The sequence below is a fragment of the Thalassophryne amazonica genome, chromosome 13, assembly GCF_902500255.1.
Source record: "Thalassophryne amazonica chromosome 13, fThaAma1.1, whole genome shotgun sequence".
In the NCBI taxonomy this organism is placed as follows: Eukaryota; Metazoa; Chordata; class Actinopteri; order Batrachoidiformes; family Batrachoididae; genus Thalassophryne; species Thalassophryne amazonica.
Window position 1 is genome coordinate 87,458,724 of NC_047115.1, and position 21,009 is coordinate 87,479,732.

Genomic DNA, 21,009 nt, shown 5'->3' on the forward strand with positions numbered 1-21,009 from the left:
GAGGCTGGGTGGATTCAATACTCCAGGGACGCACTGCTGCAGCTTAACTCTGATGGCCTAGGTCGGGTGACAGACCTCATGCTACAGCTGCCCGATTTCATTTGAAGGAATTTTAACGGACCAAGTCATGTCAAGTGAGACAAGAAGAGGAAGCGGGGCAAACGCGGAGGCGTCAGAGGCTCAACCAGATTCCTCTGCCTGTACAGTCCCTCCGGAAACAAAGTGGATGAACTACAGTGAAATGTTCATTTCCAGAAGGATTTCAGCAACTGCTGTATCTTGTTTTCACTGACCGATCTGCCCATTGATGGGTTTGGTGCCCCTCTGTCTTGAGCGAGTGGCAGAGAGGATGGCTAAGACTCGGGGAGGGGGGGTGTATGTTAATGAGCGATACTGTAACTTGGTGATTGTGAGGGAGTGCATCTGTCCATCAGATGTGGAACTTTTAGCAGTGTCGTTACGACCTTTTTACCTGCCTCATGAGTTTCCTCAGTTGTTCATAACTACGGTGTATTTTCACCCAAAGCCAGCTGCACCGTGTTTCAGGTGGTGCCGAAACTGGAGTTGATTTCACCTGATGCACCAAACTTCATTTTGGGTTTTGTTAACCATGTCTCCCTTCAAGCAACTCTTAAAAACATTTACCAATATGTCTCCTATCAACCAGATGGGAGAAGACATTGGATATTTCTTATTGGTCAGTTAAAGATGCCTATAAATCTCTGCCTCTTCCTCCTCTGGGTTCTTCTGACTACAGCTGTGTGCATCAACTGCCCATATACAAAACTGCTCTAAAGAGAGAGAAAACAGAGACCAAGGACATTAAGGTCTGGACAGAGGAGTCTGTGCTTTGGCTCAAAGAATGTTTTGACTGTACTGATTGGTACATACTTTTTCACTCAGTCCTGTGAAGATGATTTGGTTGGCTGGTGGATGTTGCATGTTCATATGTGGCTTTTTGTCAGGACATGATCATCCCCCTCATCCCCCCCAACAATAAACCATGGATTACCAAATCTGTTAAGTCCTGCATGACAAAGAATCGTGCATTTAAACTGGGAGCAGCATCTGATCTTAGCCAAAAAAGACAGAAGATAGATAGAAAACTTAAGATTGAAATTTTAAAAGCAAAACAGAAGTTCAAATTAGAACTGGAGAGTAAGATGGCGGCAAATTATCACGGCTCAGTCTGGGAAAGTATGAAAACTATAGAAGGCCTCCAGAACACAAAGAGCAGAACTCATGTTTTATTGGATGGTTTTAACTGTAATAAGGAACTACTAATGCTCTTTTTTACCATTTACTTTTTACTGTTTTTACTGTTGCTTTGATACACTTGATTTTGGTGGTGAAATTCAGGAGATGAAATACATATTGAAGGGACAGTCAGCATTTTAAATTTCATCTTAAGGATGCTGAAAAATCCTTTCGTTCTGTTAAAGTAAACAAAAACATGGTCCTGATAACATTTGTGGTCATGTACTTAAGTCTTGTGCAAAAGAACTGAGGCCTGTATTTAATTGCATTTCTAACAGGTCTCTACAAACACATGTCCCTAAGCTCTGGAAAGACTCTGTGGTTGTTCCTGGTCCCAAATCTAGCTGCTCCACAACTCTGAATGATTTTAGGCCAGTTGCTTTGACTTCAGTTGTGATGAAGGTTTTAGAGAAACTGGTCAGGTCTGAGATTCTAAAGCAAACTGATCATGCATTGAATCCTATGCATTTTGCATACAGTTCTCACAGGGGAGTGGAGGATGCTACTATAACTCTGTTCAGCATGCTTTTTAAACACTTTGAAGGGAATGGGAAATGCCAGACTTTTATTTGTGGATTTTTCCTCTGCTTTTAATATAATCCAGCCAGGTTATTAGAACATTTTGATTTGAGTAACAATCTGGTTGGCTGGATTCTTGATTTTTGTTTTTTTTTTTAATAAACAGGACTCAGAGTGAGGGTAAATGGTGTTTTCTCTGATCAGAAGTGCACATCCACAGGTTCTCCTCTAGGGTGTGTGCTGTCACCTTTACTCTACACCCTTTGCACAAATATGTGACAAATATGAGCAAACATGAAAATAGAACCATACTGAAGTATGCAGACGATTCTGTAATTGAGTCTGCGCAAAGATAATATTAGTCATGGCCCTGTTGATGAATTTGTAAAGTGGTGTGAGGAGTCTTACCTCCATATAAACATATCAAAAACCAAAGACATGCTTATTGATTTTAGAAGGAATGCTGCTTCACACAAGACCACAGTAGTTGGAGGCTAGGCCATAGAATATGTGCAATCATACAAATACCTTGGTACGATTATTGACTCGAAGCTGAAATTTGGAGCTAACTGTGAAGCCATTTGTACAACCCCAGTTCCAATGAAGTTGGGGCATTGTATGAAATGTAAATAAAAGCAGAATACGATTTGCAAATCCACTTCAACCTATATTCAATTGAATACACCACAAAGACAAGATATTTCATGTTCAAACTGATAAACTTTATTGTTTTTGTGCAAATATTTGCTCATTTTGAAATGGATGCCTGCAACACATTTCAAAAAAGCCGGGACAGTGGTATGTTTACCACTGTGTTACATCACCTTTCCTTCTAACAACACTCAATATGCATTTGCGAACTGAGGACACTAATTGTGAGTGTCATGATTGGGTATAAAAGAAGCATCTCCAAAAGACTCAGCCATTCACAAGCAAAGATGGGTTGAGGATCATCACTTTGTGAACAACTGCGTGAAAAAATAGTCCAGCAGCTTAAGAACGGTGTTTCTCAAGGTCCAGTTGCAAGGAATTTAGGGATTTCATCATCTACAGGCCATAATATAATCAGAAGATTCAGAGAATCTTGGAGAACTTTCTACACGTAAGCGGCAAAGCCAAAAGCCAGCATTGAATGCCCGCGACCTTCGATCCCTCAGGTGGCACTGCATTAAAAATCGACATTTCGTAAAGATCTTACCGTGTGGGCTCTGGAACACTTCAGAAAACCATTGTCAGTTAACACAGTTTGTCGCTACATCTTCAAGTGCAAGTTAAAACTCTACCATGCAAAGCAAAAGCCAGACATCAACAACATCCAGAAACACCGCCACGTGCGGTTACTAGACTGGCCTGCCTGCAGGCCAGACCTGTCACCCATTGAAAATGTGTGGCGCATTATGAAGCGCAAAATGCGACAACGGAGACCCCGGACTGTTGAACAACTGAAGTCGTACATCAAGCAAGAATGGGAAAGAATTACACCTACAAAGGTTCAACAATTAGTGTCCTCAGTTTCCAAACGCTTATTGAGTGTTGTTCAAAGGAAAGGTGATGTAACACAGTGGTAAACATACCACTGTCCCAGCTTTTTTAAATGAGTTGCTGGCATCCATTTCAAAATGAGCAAATATTTGCACAAAAACAATAAAGTCTATCAGGTTGAACATTAAATATCTTGTCTTTGTGGTGTATTCAATCAAATATAGGTTGACGAGGATTTGCAAATCACTGTATTCTGTTTTTATTTACATTTTACACAACGTCCCAACTTCATAGGAATTGGGGTTGTACATTCCGTAACATTCTCCACAGAAAATGACATTTTTTTTTAATAATTTCACTTTGGTAACTTGATCTGACATAAAGTGCCACGCCACCTCCCCTTTTAGTCATCCTTTTTGTTGCAAGAAAGTCATATCCCTCAAGCTGGACAGCATCCAGTTGTTCTTCCTTTAACCATGTCTCTGCAATTGCAATAACTGAAAAATGTTTATTAGAACTCTTTAAACAGTCTTGAATTTTTGAAATATTGGTAGTGAGACTTCTACTGTTATAGTGTATGATTGAAAATGTCCCATCTGTCATAGAATACTCCTTAATTGTTCTTCAGTAAAATATTTACAATGATGAATAATGTTACTGAGGAAAATAAATCTGGATCATTTTTATATTCCATGTTATGAAATTTATGTTCAGTATAATCAAAATCTTTCAAATTGAGCTCCTGTGCAGAGGTAGATTGAAAAATGTCAGTTGCCATCATATAATAAATAAATCCACAAATGTATAAATACAGCAGTATCACTTATATTTTCATCTAAATGTGTGTCAGAGACAGCCATTATATGAATGTTGCTTTCAAGCAGAATAGCATCCAATTATGAAACACAAAGCCTGCACAATCCTCCATTTCATCCTCATTCAAACCATTCTGATTCATGCTCCTAATGCACAGACCTCTGGCATTCTCAGGTGCATCCTTTTTTTTTTGTTAAAAACCTTACCATTTGTGACCCAAACTGAATGGATCTTACCCTGTTTCTTAAACAACCTTGCTTTCCTGGTGATGTCCACATTGCTCTTAGTAAGATGCTCCTTTATATAAAGGTTTGTGTTTTCAGCTTCCTTCCCTGTTTGAGTAATTCAACTTTGTGCCTTCTGTTTGCAAAACAGATGATAATGACTGGAATGGATGTCTTATCTCAAGTCAGCAGAGTGTCACAGGCTTTAATATTTTCTTGGTTAATGTCTATGTTTTCTGTGAAGGAATGCAGTCACCTGTTTCTCTGTAGTTTCCTTGTGTCCACAGTCTTCAGCACTAACTCCCTTCACAGCCTGTGAAAAATTCCTTGGTTTTGATTTTTAGTCAAGAGATGATGACATCGATCTTTCTTGAATACTGCTCCAAGTCTTACAATTTTCCAGATATAAAATTTTCTGTTCTTGTTCAGAATTCTGTTGTTTTAGCTATTTGATTTTTTTTTCCAAACAGTTCTGTGATGATGTGCTTTTGCTTTGTTAAAGATGCCATTTACATAGACATCATATTCATGGACTCCTTTAATTCCTCCATGTCTTTCTGAAGGATTTTTAAAGTCATGTTGCTTTTAGGATGCAGTAGATCTTGATACAGTACTACAGTCCCAAACACAGAAAGCTAGCTTACCGAAGGCTTGCTATTAGCTTAGCATGTGATGTCCCTGCTTCCACGCAGGGACGACAAACTGGCAGCCGATGCTGTAGCCCGGGGCCTGGTGGTAGCCGATGCTGAGGTCCTGGTCTTGGATGTTGCTGCTGCTGTAACTGTGGGTCTGGTAGCGGTGTAGCTACGTGTAGCCGGTGTTGCCGCGGGCTGTGACGAACCGGTTCCGCTCAGAACATGGCTGAATTTCCCAACTGTTAGCTCAAACGCTATACCACTAAAGGCTACGAGCGATCGTCTGCATGAACGCTGACTATCTGCTCTGCTGCTCCCACTGTGCTGAGCAAGGGCAAGGGCCTGAATTCTCAAGTTGCGATTGAGCACCCTGCATGGTAGCACAGTGGTGTGTGTGTGTGTGTGTGTGTGTTGGGGCATCATTGTTATTCAAATAATGAATGTTTATAAGTGCAATGGAAAGAATATTTGATTCGTGTTCCTTTCAAGGAGGTGCCTAAAATAGATCCCTGTCATTTGATATTTTATTAATTTAAAAACAAGAGAAAAGGGACTTAGGCCCTTCCCAGTGCTACAGTGTCCACCAAAGCTCGGTAGTGAGACCGAGATGCCCCGTCTCAGCCAGGTGTCATCTGAAGGAGCCTGCTGCCCCCCCCCCCCAAGCCCTGTCCTGTGGCCAGTCTGGCCTGTGTGGTTCTACCTCCAGCAAACACTGCTTTCTCTAGACCGCCCCAGCTTGCTCTCAAGTCCCCTCAGTGCATCCAACCCTCCTGTCCATTACCCAGCGAGTCTGGGCACTGTGTCGGGCTGCTGTTTGTTTTTAAGCTAAGTCGCCACCTTTGTTAGTGCTAGTGCATGCAATGGTACAAAAGGTGCAGAACCAAATTTCTTGGTAAAAGGAACACAGTGGCAAATGGGACAAATGATCAATATCACGTGACATGCAAACCATTATATAAAAAGTGATGCACATGATGCTGTTACAAAGGCTTTTTCTAACCCAAAAGGAATATTTGTAAGTTAAATTCTTGACTAAATTATTTGATAATTTTTAAAAATTTGCTTTTCATACCTCAGGTGGAGGATTTGTCTCCACCCCCCACCCCCCGTGCTCCTTTTACATGCTCCACACTTTACCCATTTCTGTCTTCCTAAGTGGTTTGTGCTCCATTGCCAATAGATGTGCATGTGTTAGACATCTTCTGTTTAGTGGTGAGCTGGCTTCATCCCGAGGTGTTCTCCTGGGGCAAAGATTCACCCCACCCCCAGCTGTCTCTCTTTGCTGAGGGCATTTGGAGAGGTAATCCACGCACGGCTGGATGCTCTCACTACAATGTTCAAAAAAACAAAAAACACCCTCCGGGACGGAAAAGGTAGCTGGGTTTAGGCTCATGGTGAATGCCAGCTGGTTTATTTCACAAACCTTTTTTGTTTTCACAATTAAACTGACGTCCACATGGACTTGTGTGCATTCTTAAACCAAGGCTTGTACCCAAACAAACCCAGCCTTGAGATGGTGAGGACTGTGGCTGGTACAGCTGCTTAATCTTGCCCCGCCCCCGGTCAAAGTCAGCCAGAGGTCACTGTGGTTAGAGAATGATTGCCTCACTGTAGCTTTGACCATCGTTATTTATTTTACTCCTCTCCACAAGCCCCAGAAATTGAGTTGAGGTGCAGAGCTTGTATTTAGACCGTATATAAGGTTGGAGGTGGTGACTGTAGACTGCTGTCGTCAGCCCCGTGTTCACCGATGGGCGCCGGATCAATACACACAATTGAGTTTTCCAATCAGTGGTTTTTAGGAACGTAGTCACGGCTTTGGTGGAGTGATTGCCTCTGATGAAGTCTTCATTGGGGTCTATTGACAGATTCATTTGCGCACTCTGCTTCCACCCTCACTAAATGCTATTTTCCACACTATAAAGTAATGGGACACTAAAGCCTTCTTAAAGTTTTTTCTTTTGCTGGCAGTTGGAGCAGTGGTCAAACAAGCAGAGCCATTATTGCGTCATTCATTTCTTTTACCATGTTTCAGAATCCAGTGGAGAAAACTGTTTTTCTCCTCAACTCTGAATCCACAGTATTTTCTCCTTCCCACAAAAAGATGAAAATTCTCCAGTTTTAACAATAATGAAAACAAGCATAAAGGAAGAGATTTGCTTCTTAAAGCAAGGCCTAAAAGTGAATTGGCAGCCGATACAGAGCTTTGTAAATTCCATATTTGATTTCTAAACAAGCTTTTTTTGGTAATGGATCTCACAGTGTAATCAGCCGCAGTCATGAACATTTTTGGAAATGGATCAGACATTCTTCTCTCCTCTTTTGATGTTCAAAGTAATCTTTTTATTTAGAAGGTCTAGTTGGTTTTTAAAAATCTATAGTCAGCATGGAGTTTCTTTAGCAAGTCCCTATTTTCATACATTTCTTTGAGGTGTGCGTGGCCTTTGATTTATTTAGTTAGTTAGATTAGTGTTTTTTCTGCTTTAATTTTGACCCCTTTATCTCTGAATTCTTGAGATAAAGGTGGAGACTGTTAAAACATCACCTCAAATAAAAGCCATAATTCAGGCTTCTTTATATTCAAATTTCTACTGTGATGCCATTTAACCTCAAAGCAAAAACTAATTTCTGTAACAAAAATAAAATAAAAATGTGAAAGTCAAAACAATGGTGTGCATAAGTATACTCAGGTTTAAGCACAACACAACTAAATCACTTTTACAGCCAAGTTTCCATTGACAAATTGGGGCATGGGCACGTGAACATTTTCAAGTCAATTTTTATGTCTTTCTTTTACTTAATTTATGTCAATCTGTAAGAAACACAAACAGTATGATATTGTACAGTAAAGGGCCTTTCTCACCAGATGCATTGGAAGTGCCAGAGGCGTCACAAATCGGTCTAAAAAGCATTATTTTCAATGAGAGGCGTCAGAAGCGTTGCGTCAGAAGCCAAGCTAAACCAACGCTTCTCACGGGAGCGTGCGTTGCCGCTTGTTGACAGGCTGACGCGGTCAAAGTTCAGCCCAATCCAACTTTGTCCGCTCTGAGCTGTGACATAGCTTCGCACTGTCCAATAGGAATGACACGTTGGGCCAAAACATGGAAGACTAGTGGCAGAAACCACTGATCTCTACAAAACAGGTCAGTGCAGAAACCACTGATCTATACAAAACAGAAACGTGTCACAGGACTGCTCATTTATAGAGCAGTTTTCTAAAGAAAAATCCTTGCAAATGTTTTTTTTTTACCTCAAAATTTCTGATTACTGTTAAAAAAAAAAAAGGAAAAAAATAGAATACTTGTAATTAAAATAAATAAATTAAAACCACCTGTTATTTCACATTAGATCATTTCTTGTTTAACATAAGGAACCTTGGACATTTATTTTTAGACAAATAAAATAACATGGAAATTTGTAACATTTTTTAAGTCTGGTAGATTATTCATATCTCATTTCAACCAGAAAAATAGACACTGTAAATAAATACAAATGTTTATTATAAATGCAACAGGAGATAATTTAAGAATGACTGCAGTGTGATTGTAAAGTAGGATTTCTGTGACATAAACCTCACGATGAAATATTTTTTTAATGGAGTCATTTCAACTTGTAATTACATCAAAATATGTTGTTGCCTTTAATGGCGTGATCAGGACAGAGTCTTTTCTTAAATATGAATTTGATTAGTGATTGTGAATGTTTTAAAATTATGCACAATAAGGAGAGAGCTCCTACCTGTGCAAATGTCTTTTTACTTTGATTTCATGGAGATTTTTAATGAGCCATTCATTTATTGTTAAAATATAAAATGAAACAGCTTTTTTAAAAATAATAAAATAGTTGCTGTTTAAAGAGCCTTTATTTAGAAGCAGGTGATATGTTGGATTCTCAGGACCAGATGAAGGTCTCTTCTGCAGCTTTGACCTCTGGTGTTGTTGTTGAAGACACTTTTCACCTATTTTGAAGAGCAGAGATGTTTTCTTTCGACTGGACTTCATGGTGTTCAGCTCATCAGTGGAAGTTTTTGAAGTGCATCTGTATTTAGGTTGTCTGCACAGCAAATGTTCCTGATTGGGACAAATAAAAATATATATATGTGTGTGTATATATGTATATATATGTATATATATGTATATGTATATATGTATATATATGTATATACACACACACACACACAGTTGGAAAAATAAGTATTTGACCCCCTGTCAGTTTTGCTGGTTTATCCACCTACAAAGAATGGATAGGTCTGTAATTTTTATCGTAGCTACACTTCAACTGTGAGAGACAGAATCTAAAAAAAAAAAAAAAAAGAAAAGAAAATCGCATTGTATGATTTTTAAATAATTAATTTGCATTTTATTGCATAAAATAAGTATTTGACCCCCTAGAAAAACAGTTTAACAATTGGTACAGAAACATTTGTCTGCCATTACAGCGGTCAGACGTTTCCTGTAGTTCTTGACCAAGTTTTCACACACTGCAACAGGGATTTTGGTCCACTCCTCCATACAGATCTTCTCCTGATCTTTCAGGTTTGGAGAAGAACGCCTGAAAAAAAAATTATTTAAAGTTTACCTTTTGTGGTCTCCAAAAAAATCTGTAGCTTTATTTGGTTAAAAAAAAAAAAGACTGAACCATTTACAAATTAAAGCGTTCACTCAGATCAACTGTGCTAAAAGGCTAAACTAACGTTAGCCGATCATTAAACCTTCACAGCAGTGCAGTAAACGTCACATTTCATTTTTATATTATTCTCACCTTGATAAAGCTACAGAACTAAGTTCCGTTGGTCAAATTGGGAGTTCACATATATCTAAAAAGTGGGAGATTTTGGAGAGAGTGGGTTTGCTCCATCACCCCGGCTGCCTGCCTCATTCTGCACAGGAATGATGGCTGAACCCCGGCTTCTCTGTGTGGGTCGGCCCACTGTCGCGGTTCCGTCGATATCCCACCAAGTTGTCAGTCCTCCCTCGGTTGACGTCACTCCAAAAAGTAGCTGACAAAAACCTTCTCCCAGCAAGGTGATGGGATAATTGTTCTATTGCTGTTTTTAAAGCTTTTTTGTGGCTCAGGTGGCGCAAATTCAACATGGCGCATGCTCATTTTTTCGGGTTGTGAAAACAGCCAGAGTGTGACGTAGCAATCTCCGCTCCTCTTTCCGCTTCCGAAGCAAAGCATCTGATGTCACGCGTTAAAATGTTGGTAGGCGTTGCCTAATGCGTATAAAGCGTGCAATGTGGAAGGCCCATAAATCTGTCTGGAGGAGACAGGGCTCAAAAACTGACTGTGCAAGAAGGAGACTCGTGACACCCACCAAGACACCCATGACAACTCTGACGAAGTTATAGGCAGCTGTGGTTTTGATGGTTGAAAGTGCGCACAGTGCAACTTCTGTCTTTTGCATCTCCAGTTATGCAGCTTCATGGTGGAGTGGAGCAGAGGATTTCCTTAAAAAGATGTGAAATTTCAGCTGCAGTTTGCAAAATAGCACTTTGAAATGTAAGCCCCAGATTCGATCTGATTTGTTGTTTAAAAAAAAAGTGGTGCAACAGACAAAAGTTGTACCATGCACAGTATCTCCAGTCACAGTTACAGAAGCCTATATCTCATACAGTGTTGTCTTTGTCTTGTGGCTTTCATTGCTAGTTTCCTTGCACGGTCACTCAGTTTTTGAGAACTACCTCCTCCAGACAGCCCTAAGGCACAGTACCATACTGTTTGTATTTTTGTTAGTGACGAATTAAATGTAGTCCAAGATATATTCAGTGACTTGGAAATGTTCATGTATCCACAACCTGATTTGCCTTGAGAAAATTGTCTGTAAAAGTGGTGATTTACTTGTTATAATTGAGGGTGCGTAAACTTACATTGTTTTGACTTTTACATTTTTATTTTATTCATGCCATGTTGTGGAGATTAGTTTTCACTGTGAGTTTAAAAGGCATCATTTTAGACATTTGAATATAAAAAAAGTCTGAGCAGCCAGTCTGAGCCCATCAAATCTCAGAAGCTAAGCAGAGTGTATCCTGGTTGGTACTTTGATGTGAGACCCCTTCGTATGACCAGGGGCTCTGTGTGTTTCTCTGGGTAAAACTGGAGTTGCATCAGGAAGAGCATACAGCTTGTGCCAAATCCCAGTGTGGATCTGTGCTGGATGGACTGTGGCAACCCTGAACAAAACACACAAAACAAAACAAAACAAACAAAACTGGAGCAGCCACAAGGCAAATGACAGCAATATAAAAAAAAGGCTGAATTTTGTATTTTAAAGTTGATGTCATGACAAAATTCAGGCGTGTAACAGCTCAAGGGTTCATAAACCTTTCAGCACCACAGTATATGAGGGAAGACCTGCTGCTTCTCAGGTTTTTCACCATCAGTGCAGTAAGCCAATTCAGCATCTCAGTACACATGGTGCATGCTGGGCACGGAATTAAAGCATTTCCAGACATTGTCTTCCAAAACAATGGCATCTTTGTGGATGTTTTTTTGTCAGGCTGTGATGATGCATCCAGTTGAAAGGACACAACCGCTCAGATTAATAGACTTCATTATACACAGTGTGTGAATTTGTCAAGTTCTCACTTCTGCTGCTACACTGTAACATGATGGTAGGGCTGCATCTTTTTGGAATTGAGTATTCTATCGATTATTTTATCTGTTAATCGAGTAATCGGATAAAAAGTACTTTTGTGTTTTTCAACAATATCACTAGTGGCAGGGCATTCCCTATGCAATGGCACAATGTCGCTATGCCATCATGTAGATTTTTAAGCTTAGGGTGTTCCCTCTCTTTGTTTTCCCAGGTAATTATTTATTTATTTATTTATTAATATATAAACACACTGCTTCACTTTAAATGCATAATAAGTCCATTTAAGACTGTCAGCACAGACCCTTTCTCTTAAAAGGCTTTATTTTACTCAGCGTGTGGCTTTGTAAACTTGTAACGTCGCCTGCTACATTGATTAGTGCTGACATTAGTTATGGGCATGCTTTACGGTCATCTTCTGTTTTTTGTGGGAGTGTTAGACTGCCACCTACAGGCCTGCTGTGCATACTACAGCTTTAAACAAAGCCTCGAGGCAAAGAATGTGCCTCGAACAGTTTTTGTAATCGAATTATTCGAATTACTTGATTAATCATTTCAGCCCCACTTGACGGGTTTGTTTCGTTGAATGTAGGTTTGCATACAGTGCATAAGCTTTTTGCAAATGCTCCACATTGATTTCTCCCCGTTTTTGTTTTGTGGGAGCATTACAGTGCCACATACAGGTCTGGCATATATACCACAGTGTTTTCAGTGGCTTTGTGTGTATGCAGATATTTCTTGAAATGTTACTGTGTTTACGGAACATTTTTGAAAATGAGAGAAAAGGGTTGTATCTGTTTCCGTGTGGATGAGGCCTAATTCTGAGTATTCATTTCTTCAGTGTCTCAAAATTTCACTTGATTCACTTATATTTGTAGGTTTGTGCATTTTCTCTTGTCAGAGATGTGTTCTCAGCTGTTGGCTATACCAGTAGACACCATGTGCTTACAAGGAACTATAACATCAAATTTGTCAAAAAATTGAAACACTGACGTCTGCTATTATAATATATAGTTAGAAGTGCATAAACAAGTCTTGAATGATATAAAATAGCGTTTATTTATCACATATTTAAATACAACGCGGCCGCCATGTTTTTGCTTGCGCAATGCATTCTGGGGGTGATGACGTGGAAAGGTTTCTGAAATCTTTCATGCAAGTGAAAACAATGTTAAAGCTAGTTCTTCTGCCGAGATAAAATGCCACATTGCGCGGCTTTTGGATGCAATTTTCAGTCTAAGGGCATCAAAGAAAGCGAGGTAAGCCTTCATTGCTTTCCAAAAGAAAGAAAGTTAAGGAAAAAGTGGGAGGATGCTTGTGGAAGAGTGCAGTTGCCGAAAGACCCGCGGCTGTGCTCACGTCACTTCAACGCGGATGCAGTTGAGGCTTTTCATTGACCTCAGCTAATGAGGGAGCTTGTTGGTGTTTCTGGATACAAACGACGTCTTAAACCAGATGCAGTGCCCGTCATATTTCCCCACAAGAAGAAAAATCGTCCACGGGTAACTAGTGAAAATAGGCCTAAAACACACGAAAGAGCAGCAGATGCTCTCTTTCTCTGTCAGCATCGGCAAGCAGCCCCCACACAGACACCACCTACAATGGCCAACTCTTGCTTGATCAGAGCGCTGATCTTCATTTCTGACAGTATTTTCAAAGTTCTCTTCCTCACCCTGTAGATCACGCTCTCGTTCGAACTGAAAAGGGTCAACAGAGGAGCTCATTGTTGCTAATCGCCACTAGTTGTAATGTAAACACGGGAAGCTCTGCCCCCGTTTGACGTCACTACCCAGAATGCATTGCGTTACAAACAACAATGGCGACCTACGTAGAAATAAAGTTTCTTAAAATATCATAAAACTTGACATTATTTTTGCAAATTTTGTCCCATAGTTATGTTACTAATATCACAACAAGTCATATAGAATAAACATGTATTTATAGTTGGGGTTCCTTTTAATGCTGTCACTGATTTATTTATTTTTTTACTCCTCCAAGCAAAAGGAACAAATCACCTCTAGACTTATTCACAATTCATACAATGACAAGATAAATCCTCTTTCTGTCCTAGTTGATGCTTACACCAAAATCATGTACATTTTATGTCTCTATTTTATACTTCACTATATGAAAGCATTTGTTGTTGCTCATGTCCAGCATCTATTGACATTTTGTTAAATATTCTGAATGTACAAGATGGTTCCTTTGCACTTCTCAGTATATTTTCAGTTCTGTATTTAAAATTCTGGCTGTAGTGATCACCTCTTCATTGTACAAATGATTGATGTAATAACTGCTTTTAAGAATCTTCTTTTCAGTATTCACAGGACTGATTGATCACACGTATCTCTCTCCCTCCCTCTTTGTCATTTCTCCCCTCAGAGCTCTCAGATGTTGAACCCAACATTTTCCTGAGGCCCTTTCTGGAAGTAGTCCGCTCTGAAGATACCACAGGACCAATCACAGGCCTTGCTCTCACCTCTGTCAACAAGTTTCTTTCCTATGGCCTCGTTGGTATGAAAAATACAGGAGTATTTGTGCTTTGGTGAAACATTTACTCTGTCAAATGCATCCTTACATTTGTGTTCACCCTGTGGTTAGAGAGAACAGAAATGGAGGAAGAAAAATTGGATACTACTCAAAATGCTATTGCATGCAACTAATTTGCTCGTATGGTTTGAATAATGTTATTACTACTTCCATCTGTATATTCAGTCAGCTTCATGTAGAGTAACACAATCTTCTATATTGGCCTGTGTGTGTGTGTGTGTGTGTGTGTGTGTGTGTGTGTGTGTGTGTGTGTGTGTGTGTGTGTGTGTGTGTGTGTGTGTGTGTGTGTAACTTCAATCATGGACACAGTGTGGAGAGCTGACATTTGCTGTTTGCTATGCTTATGTATTTTGGATCAAGGATGAAAGCTACCAAAATGGATCATTGGTAGGACTAATATTTTTGGAGAAACTATGGATATTAGTTAACAACACTGAACAATGGACATTGCTAACTGCATTCTGGACTCACACACCATTCCAGCAGGGGGCAGTAAATCATCTATATATTAAATGCGTGATTTCATTTAGGAAGTTCAATGTAAGTACATAATATAATTGTGAATACATTAAAAATACATGGATGACAAAAGAAAGCTAACACTTATTTCCAATGTAGTCTATTTAAAAATCAAATGACAAAATATAAGTAACAATAAAATAAAATAATAATACTGATGATGATGATAATAATAATGACAACAACTGTGTTGCCCATGGGGATCCACAGGCTCTAGATTTGGTAGTGGTTGTAAAATTTGTAGCTGACATTTTCAAGAGTGGTAATAAATTAAGCTTGTATAATGAGTTGGGATGGTATATGAGTCCAGAATGTTTTTAGAACCTTAGATATCAACAATTTTTAGAAGAGGAAGTTAACCATTTTATTTCCTGTTAATTATGTATTTTTTATGTTAATTTACTGTCTTAATGTATTTATTATATTATTATTATTATTTTATTTTTACTTCTATTTTGCCATTTGAATTTTAAATGGACCACAATGGAAATAAGTGTTTTTATTTTCTTGTGTCATCCATGTATTTTTAACGTATTTACAATTATGTTATGTACCTACATTAAACTTACTAAATACAATCACTCACCACAATCATGCTTTTAATATAATGACTTACCATCCCCTCCTGGAATGGCGTGTGAGTCCATAATGTAGTTTGAACCACCCATTGTTCAGTGTTGTTAGCTAATATCCATAGCGTCTCCAAAAATATTTGTCCTATCAACATTCAATTTTCGCAGTGTTCATCCTTGATTCAAAATACATAAGGATACCAACCGGCAAATTTCAGCTCTCCACAGTTGCTCTGTGATCGAAGTTGCACGCACACCCGTATTTTTAATTTGAGAAAAGACAGTGGTTGAAGACCATAAAACCACTACAGTTTTCATTTATGGTGCCAACATGAGGCTTAACTCACTCATGGTACACAGTAAATTTTGCAGAGTAAAATATACTCTGCCAGGATAATATTTGGTCCTTGTCTAAATAGAATAAAATGCATTCTATTATAGAGTGAAATCAGCTCTACCATCTCGTCAAATCAATTATTTCTACTCAAATAAGAGTTGATTTTACACTGTGATAGAGTATATGTAACTCTATTTGGACTGGGACCAAATGTTATCCCAACAGAGTAAATTTTACTCTGCAAAATTTACTTTGTAAGAGCAACACGAGACTTAACGGACTAAACCAGTTGAACTACAAAAAACACAATTTTTAGTTCAATTTATTTTAATGTATGTAGTGCCAAATCACAACAAAGTTACCTCAAAGCGCTTCACACAAGTAAAGCGCTTACCACAATAAATAAAAAATACTAGCAACATTGTTAAACTAACATTTACAACCTCAAAACCCTGAACCCCCATGCATTGCAGCACAATGTTCATTGTTTACTGGTTAGTTATAATTGCTAATTTCTCCAAAAATATTTGACTTATCAACTTTCTGTTTTCACAGCATTCATGCTTGACCCAAAATACATAAGCATACCAAACGGCAAATGTCAGCTCTCCCCGGTTTTTGTGTGATTGAAGCCATGTACATGCACATACGTACACAGAGACCACTTGGCTATTATAATATAGTGTGTGTGTATATGATAACAAGAACCTAAACAACTTATGAATACATTACGACAGTGAATTAACATAAAGTATGTAATTAACAGGAAATAAAAGGGTTGCCTTTTTCATCTAAAAATTGTTGAGGTCTAAAGTTCTAAAAACATTCTGGACTCGCGCCATTCCAACTTGTTATAGAAACTTTGCTTAATTTGTTGCCACCCTTGAAAAATGTCAGCTACCTATTTTATAAACACTACCCAATCTAGAGCCCGCAGATCTGCATGGGCAACATGCTAGTTGTGTTATTGTGCATCAGTGCACCACCACAAGGGAGGTGAAATGAAATGATCGTGATGTAATTGTACCATAGACCTTCAGCTTTACTTCAAGGAGTTTAACAGAAATACGCCATTAACCATTTAGAAATTCCAGTTATTTGTACACACAGTTTTATGAAAGTTGTAGAAGTGTATCGCCTCTGGTTTAAATTTTTTTTTTTTTTAAGTTTTAAGTCATAATAATTTTTTGGCGCATTATAGTTTTATTTCTTAGCATTTAAATAAGACAATAAGAAGAAGAGTAAGAAGAATGGGATATTTCCAATATGAAAATTCATGCTGTCTGGAAAAAAATGTACGTTTCCTCTCCTGAAGGGAAGAAATTCTAGCGATCAGATAGCCATGAACTGCATTTGGCAGTGGCATCAGTTCACATGGGGCTTCCCCCAACTTGTCAGGTTGCTGAGAAGCACACAGCAACAGCCTATCGGAGTAAAGAAAGGCAGTGTGATGTCAGCTGAGTGTGCGCTTGACCCAAATAAACCAAGATGGCTTTTTTGCAAAGGTTAGAGAGCAATAAACACTTCTAAATCTAAGAACGCTGTTTATGAAACTAGATAACACCCCTGATGTGATTTCCCCCCCCCCCCAGGCACTCTCCTGGAGCCTCCCATGGAAAATTCCAGGAAAAGCATTGTGTTTTTCAACAGATCAGAGTTTTGAGATGTTCAGCTTTGTGGAACAGTGTTATTTATAATAATCACCACAGAGGTTAGCCCATAGACTGTATGGATTATTTGTGTGCATTTAGCTTCATCCTGTGGACACAAGTATCATGAGTTATGTCCCTATTCAGATGTAGAATGCACTGAAAGGCTGTCATCTGTACAGCACATACATTTTGACTCCTCTTGTAATAAGTCACACCAATTTCCTCATTTTTGAAAATGGATGCTTCTGTAGAAAGCGCTGCCGCTAATGCTAACAACGAGGCTAGCGTCACAGCAGCACACGTTTCAGACCTCCTGGAGCGAGCGACACAGTGCAGCGTTTCCCGTGGACTTCAAGACCTCTTTTGCCACAGTGCATGAAAAACTCAACCAGATTCAGGCTGTTGTGTTGGGCCAGGGACAATGCATCACGGACCTTGAGCCCAACGCGGAGGAACTGCGTCAATGTCTCAAGCAAATCAAAGCTACGTGCAAACTCATTAAGGGAGGAAAAGAAGAGTATGAAATCTAAACTTGCTTATTTGGAGGGACGGAGCAGGAGACACCCGAGTCTGTCCAAGGTCCTACTACCTTTTTTTCCTCGGATGCTCCAGAATGTGTTCAATGAGAGTGTGTTACCGTCGGCCCCAGAATTGGACAGAGCCCACCACAGCCCAGCATCCAAACTGGGACCAGGGGATAGACTGTGCCCCGTCATCATTCGCTTCCACCGGTTCCAGGTGAAGGATTTGGTCATTAGGGAAGCCTGTATGCATGGTAACCTGGAATATGACGCCCACAACATCCGGGTATAGGACTACACCACGGACGTTTTGAAGCAACGTACCGAATACAAGGAGGTTATGCCTGAAATTTATACAAAAGGACTTCGTCCATCCCATGTCTTCCCTGCGAAGTTGCGCATCACCAGAGCAGCGAGAAGAAGTGTCTTTACTCTGCGTCTCAGGCAACCTGTTTCATTGAGAACCTGGACAAGGGCTCATCCGTTTCACTGTGAACTGAGGCTAAAGGTTGTTCATCAGAGAAGCCTTGAGCTCATCCACAAGAGACAATTCAGGGTTTGTGAGTAAACTCCTTCTGTGTTATCCATCTTTTCCCCCCCCCCATGATTCTTCAAACTGTCCAGACTCCCTCTGTATTTATTTATTTATTTTTTCTGGGTTTTGCCAGATGATTGTACTCATATAACTGTTTAGCCAAATGTCAGCTGGACAGAGGGGTAAACTTGAGCTCGAGGTGGAATGTTAAAAATTATTCTGTTTAATGATAGGTGGGAAACAGAGCTGTAAGGAAGTATGTTTGTGAGTTGAACAAGGCAAGGATTGGTGACTTCTGGCTGTTTGTTATTCAGAGTTGTATTGAATGTTGTGGGGGGAACACTAGTGTTTTTTTTTTTCTCTTTTCTCCTTTTTTCTTTTTCCTTGCTTCCTCTAGCTGCTCACTTCAGTCACTTATTATGCCCCTGGGTTGTCCATCTGTCCGTTCTTCCATCAGTTTGTCTGTCTGTCCGTTCTTCCATCAGTTTGTCTGTCTGTCCGCCCGTCTGTCTGGCCGCAATTCATTCGCTGCAACGTAGCTCGGCACCTATTGCTCACAGGAACTTTATATTTGGTGGGTACATGCCTTGGAGGAGTACTTCACATGGATTCAAACGCCGATGACCTTGACCTACTTTTCAAGGTCACCAGTGGTCACAACTGTCAAATCCTTCTCCACAACATAGCTCGGCACCTATTCCTTGCCGAAACGTCATATTTGGTGGGTACATGCTTTGGAGGAGTACTTTGCATGTGTTCGAAGGCCGGTGACCTTGACCTACTTTTCAACATCACCAATGGTCACAACTATCAAATACTTTGCCGCAAAGTAGCCCGGCACCTATTGCTCGCAGAAACTTCATATTTGGTGGGTACATGCCTTGGAGGAGTATTTTGCATGGGTTCGAAGGCCAGTCACCTTGACCTACTTTTCAAGGTCACCAATGGTCACAAATGTCAAATCCTTTGCCACAACGTAGCTCGGCACCTTTTGCTCGTAGAAACTTCATACTTGGTGGGTACATGCCTTGGAGGAGTACTTTGCATGGTTTCGAAGGCCGGTGACCTTGACCTCTGTTTCAAAGTCACCAGTGGTTGCATGTTTTTGAAGGCTGGCGACCGTCACTGAATTTTTATGGTCACTGTTTGTCACATCCTCTAAATATTATGCCAGTCTCCAATTTTTTCATTGTATATCCCAGTTTACATCAAACACATAAGGCTTCAACCAAATACCCACCCCATACAAGTACATATTACTGCACTTTGCATGGAAAATAATACTGCACGCGGGGCATTTCGTGATGAATGTCTCTAGTTTTTATTCTGGATCTAGATGAGTGATGTCACTTTCATCAGCTGGTGTGTCAAGTGGTTAAAACCATCCAATAAAAAGGAACAAAAGTATTTTCCTCACCTAAAGCAACTTAAAGCTGAGCTCACATTTCTTCAAGAAACTCCCTTGTGTGACTCTGACCAATGGTGACTCAGTCGGGTTGGACAGGCCAGATTTTTCACTCTCACTTTAGGGGAAAGGCCAGAGGCACGGTTGTCCTTATTGATAGGATCATTCCCTTTGAGCCTTCTGACATTATATCAGAGTGTAACCGACGGTTTATTATTATTTCAGGCAAATTTGGTAGTAACTTAGTCATACTAGCTAATGTATATGCCCCAAATATTGAGGATGTACTATTTTTTAACAATTGTTTCTCCAGACTCCCTAATCTGTACTTGCACTCTCTGATTTTGGGAGGGGATTTTAACTGTTTCTTAGATGCAAGATTGGACCGCTCTTCTCCTAAACCTACAACTTTAAGTAAATCTGCCAGCTTTATTACAACATTTCTTTCTGATTTTAGTTTATCTGACCCCTGGCGCTTCCTTTACCTGGAAGAAAATAGTTTTTTTCTTTCATGTTCACCATACCTATTCCCGAATTGACTATTTTTTCATGGATATTTCCCTCATCTCAAATCTTAAATCCTGCAGTTGCAGGGGTATTATTATCTCAGATCACGTGCCCCTGGTTCTCAGCCTTTTTTTTTTTTTTCAGATTTTGTACAATCGAGGAAGCACTGGAGACTACACCCAGTGCTCCTCACAGATTTGAAGTTTCTGATGCACATCTCCAATCATATTAAGTCATTTGTCAGTAATAGTAAAACTCCAGGTATGTCAAATAAAACTATCTGGGAAGCCATGACATATCTTAGAGATGAAATTATATCATCTTTAGCCTATGAAAGAAAGTGTTCAAAACGGAAGAAAACAAAATTGCTAATCAGATTTGAAGTATTGATAACTAATATGCAAACCTCCCTTCCCAGAGTTCTCAGCTGGATTTTTTGTCAGTGTAATGGGATGGAAAAATCGCCTTAAAAAGCCAGAGGTTCTGGGAATGCTTTGGCTCCTCTCACCTGAAGATTTTGCATTATTGGCTTCTAAAGGGCCTTCTTTGTTAGTCTAAATAATGGGAAAATCTGGAGTCCAGACGGGAGAAGAGAACATCTCTGTGCTTCAAAATATGAGGAAAGTGTCAAAAATGCCACCAGTTTGAGGTTAGAAGCTGCAGAGGAGACCTTCATCTGGTTAAATGTCCTGAGTGTCCAGCTCACCTGTCTCTGCAAACTCACACCTGCTGCTACACTTAAAATAAAGCCTCTTTAAACAGCAACTATTTTATTATTTGAAAAAAAAAAAAGTTATCCTCATTTTAAGATTAAATGAATGAATCATTAAACATGTCCATGAAGTCAAAGTTCAGTCAAAAAGACATTTGCACAGGTCGAGGA

At 39.6% G+C, this 21,009-nt stretch overlaps 1 protein-coding gene across 1 annotated transcript in view; it reads left to right on the plus strand.

Moving 5' to 3' along the window:
* The window catches only part of gbf1 (golgi brefeldin A resistant guanine nucleotide exchange factor 1), a 580,908-nt gene that overhangs the window by 216,053 nt on the left and 343,846 nt on the right, over nt 1-21,009 (plus strand). The window contains 1 exon segment of the mRNA XM_034185226.1: nt 13,911-14,042. Coding sequence (XP_034041117.1) covers nt 13,911-14,042 — 132 coding nt within the window.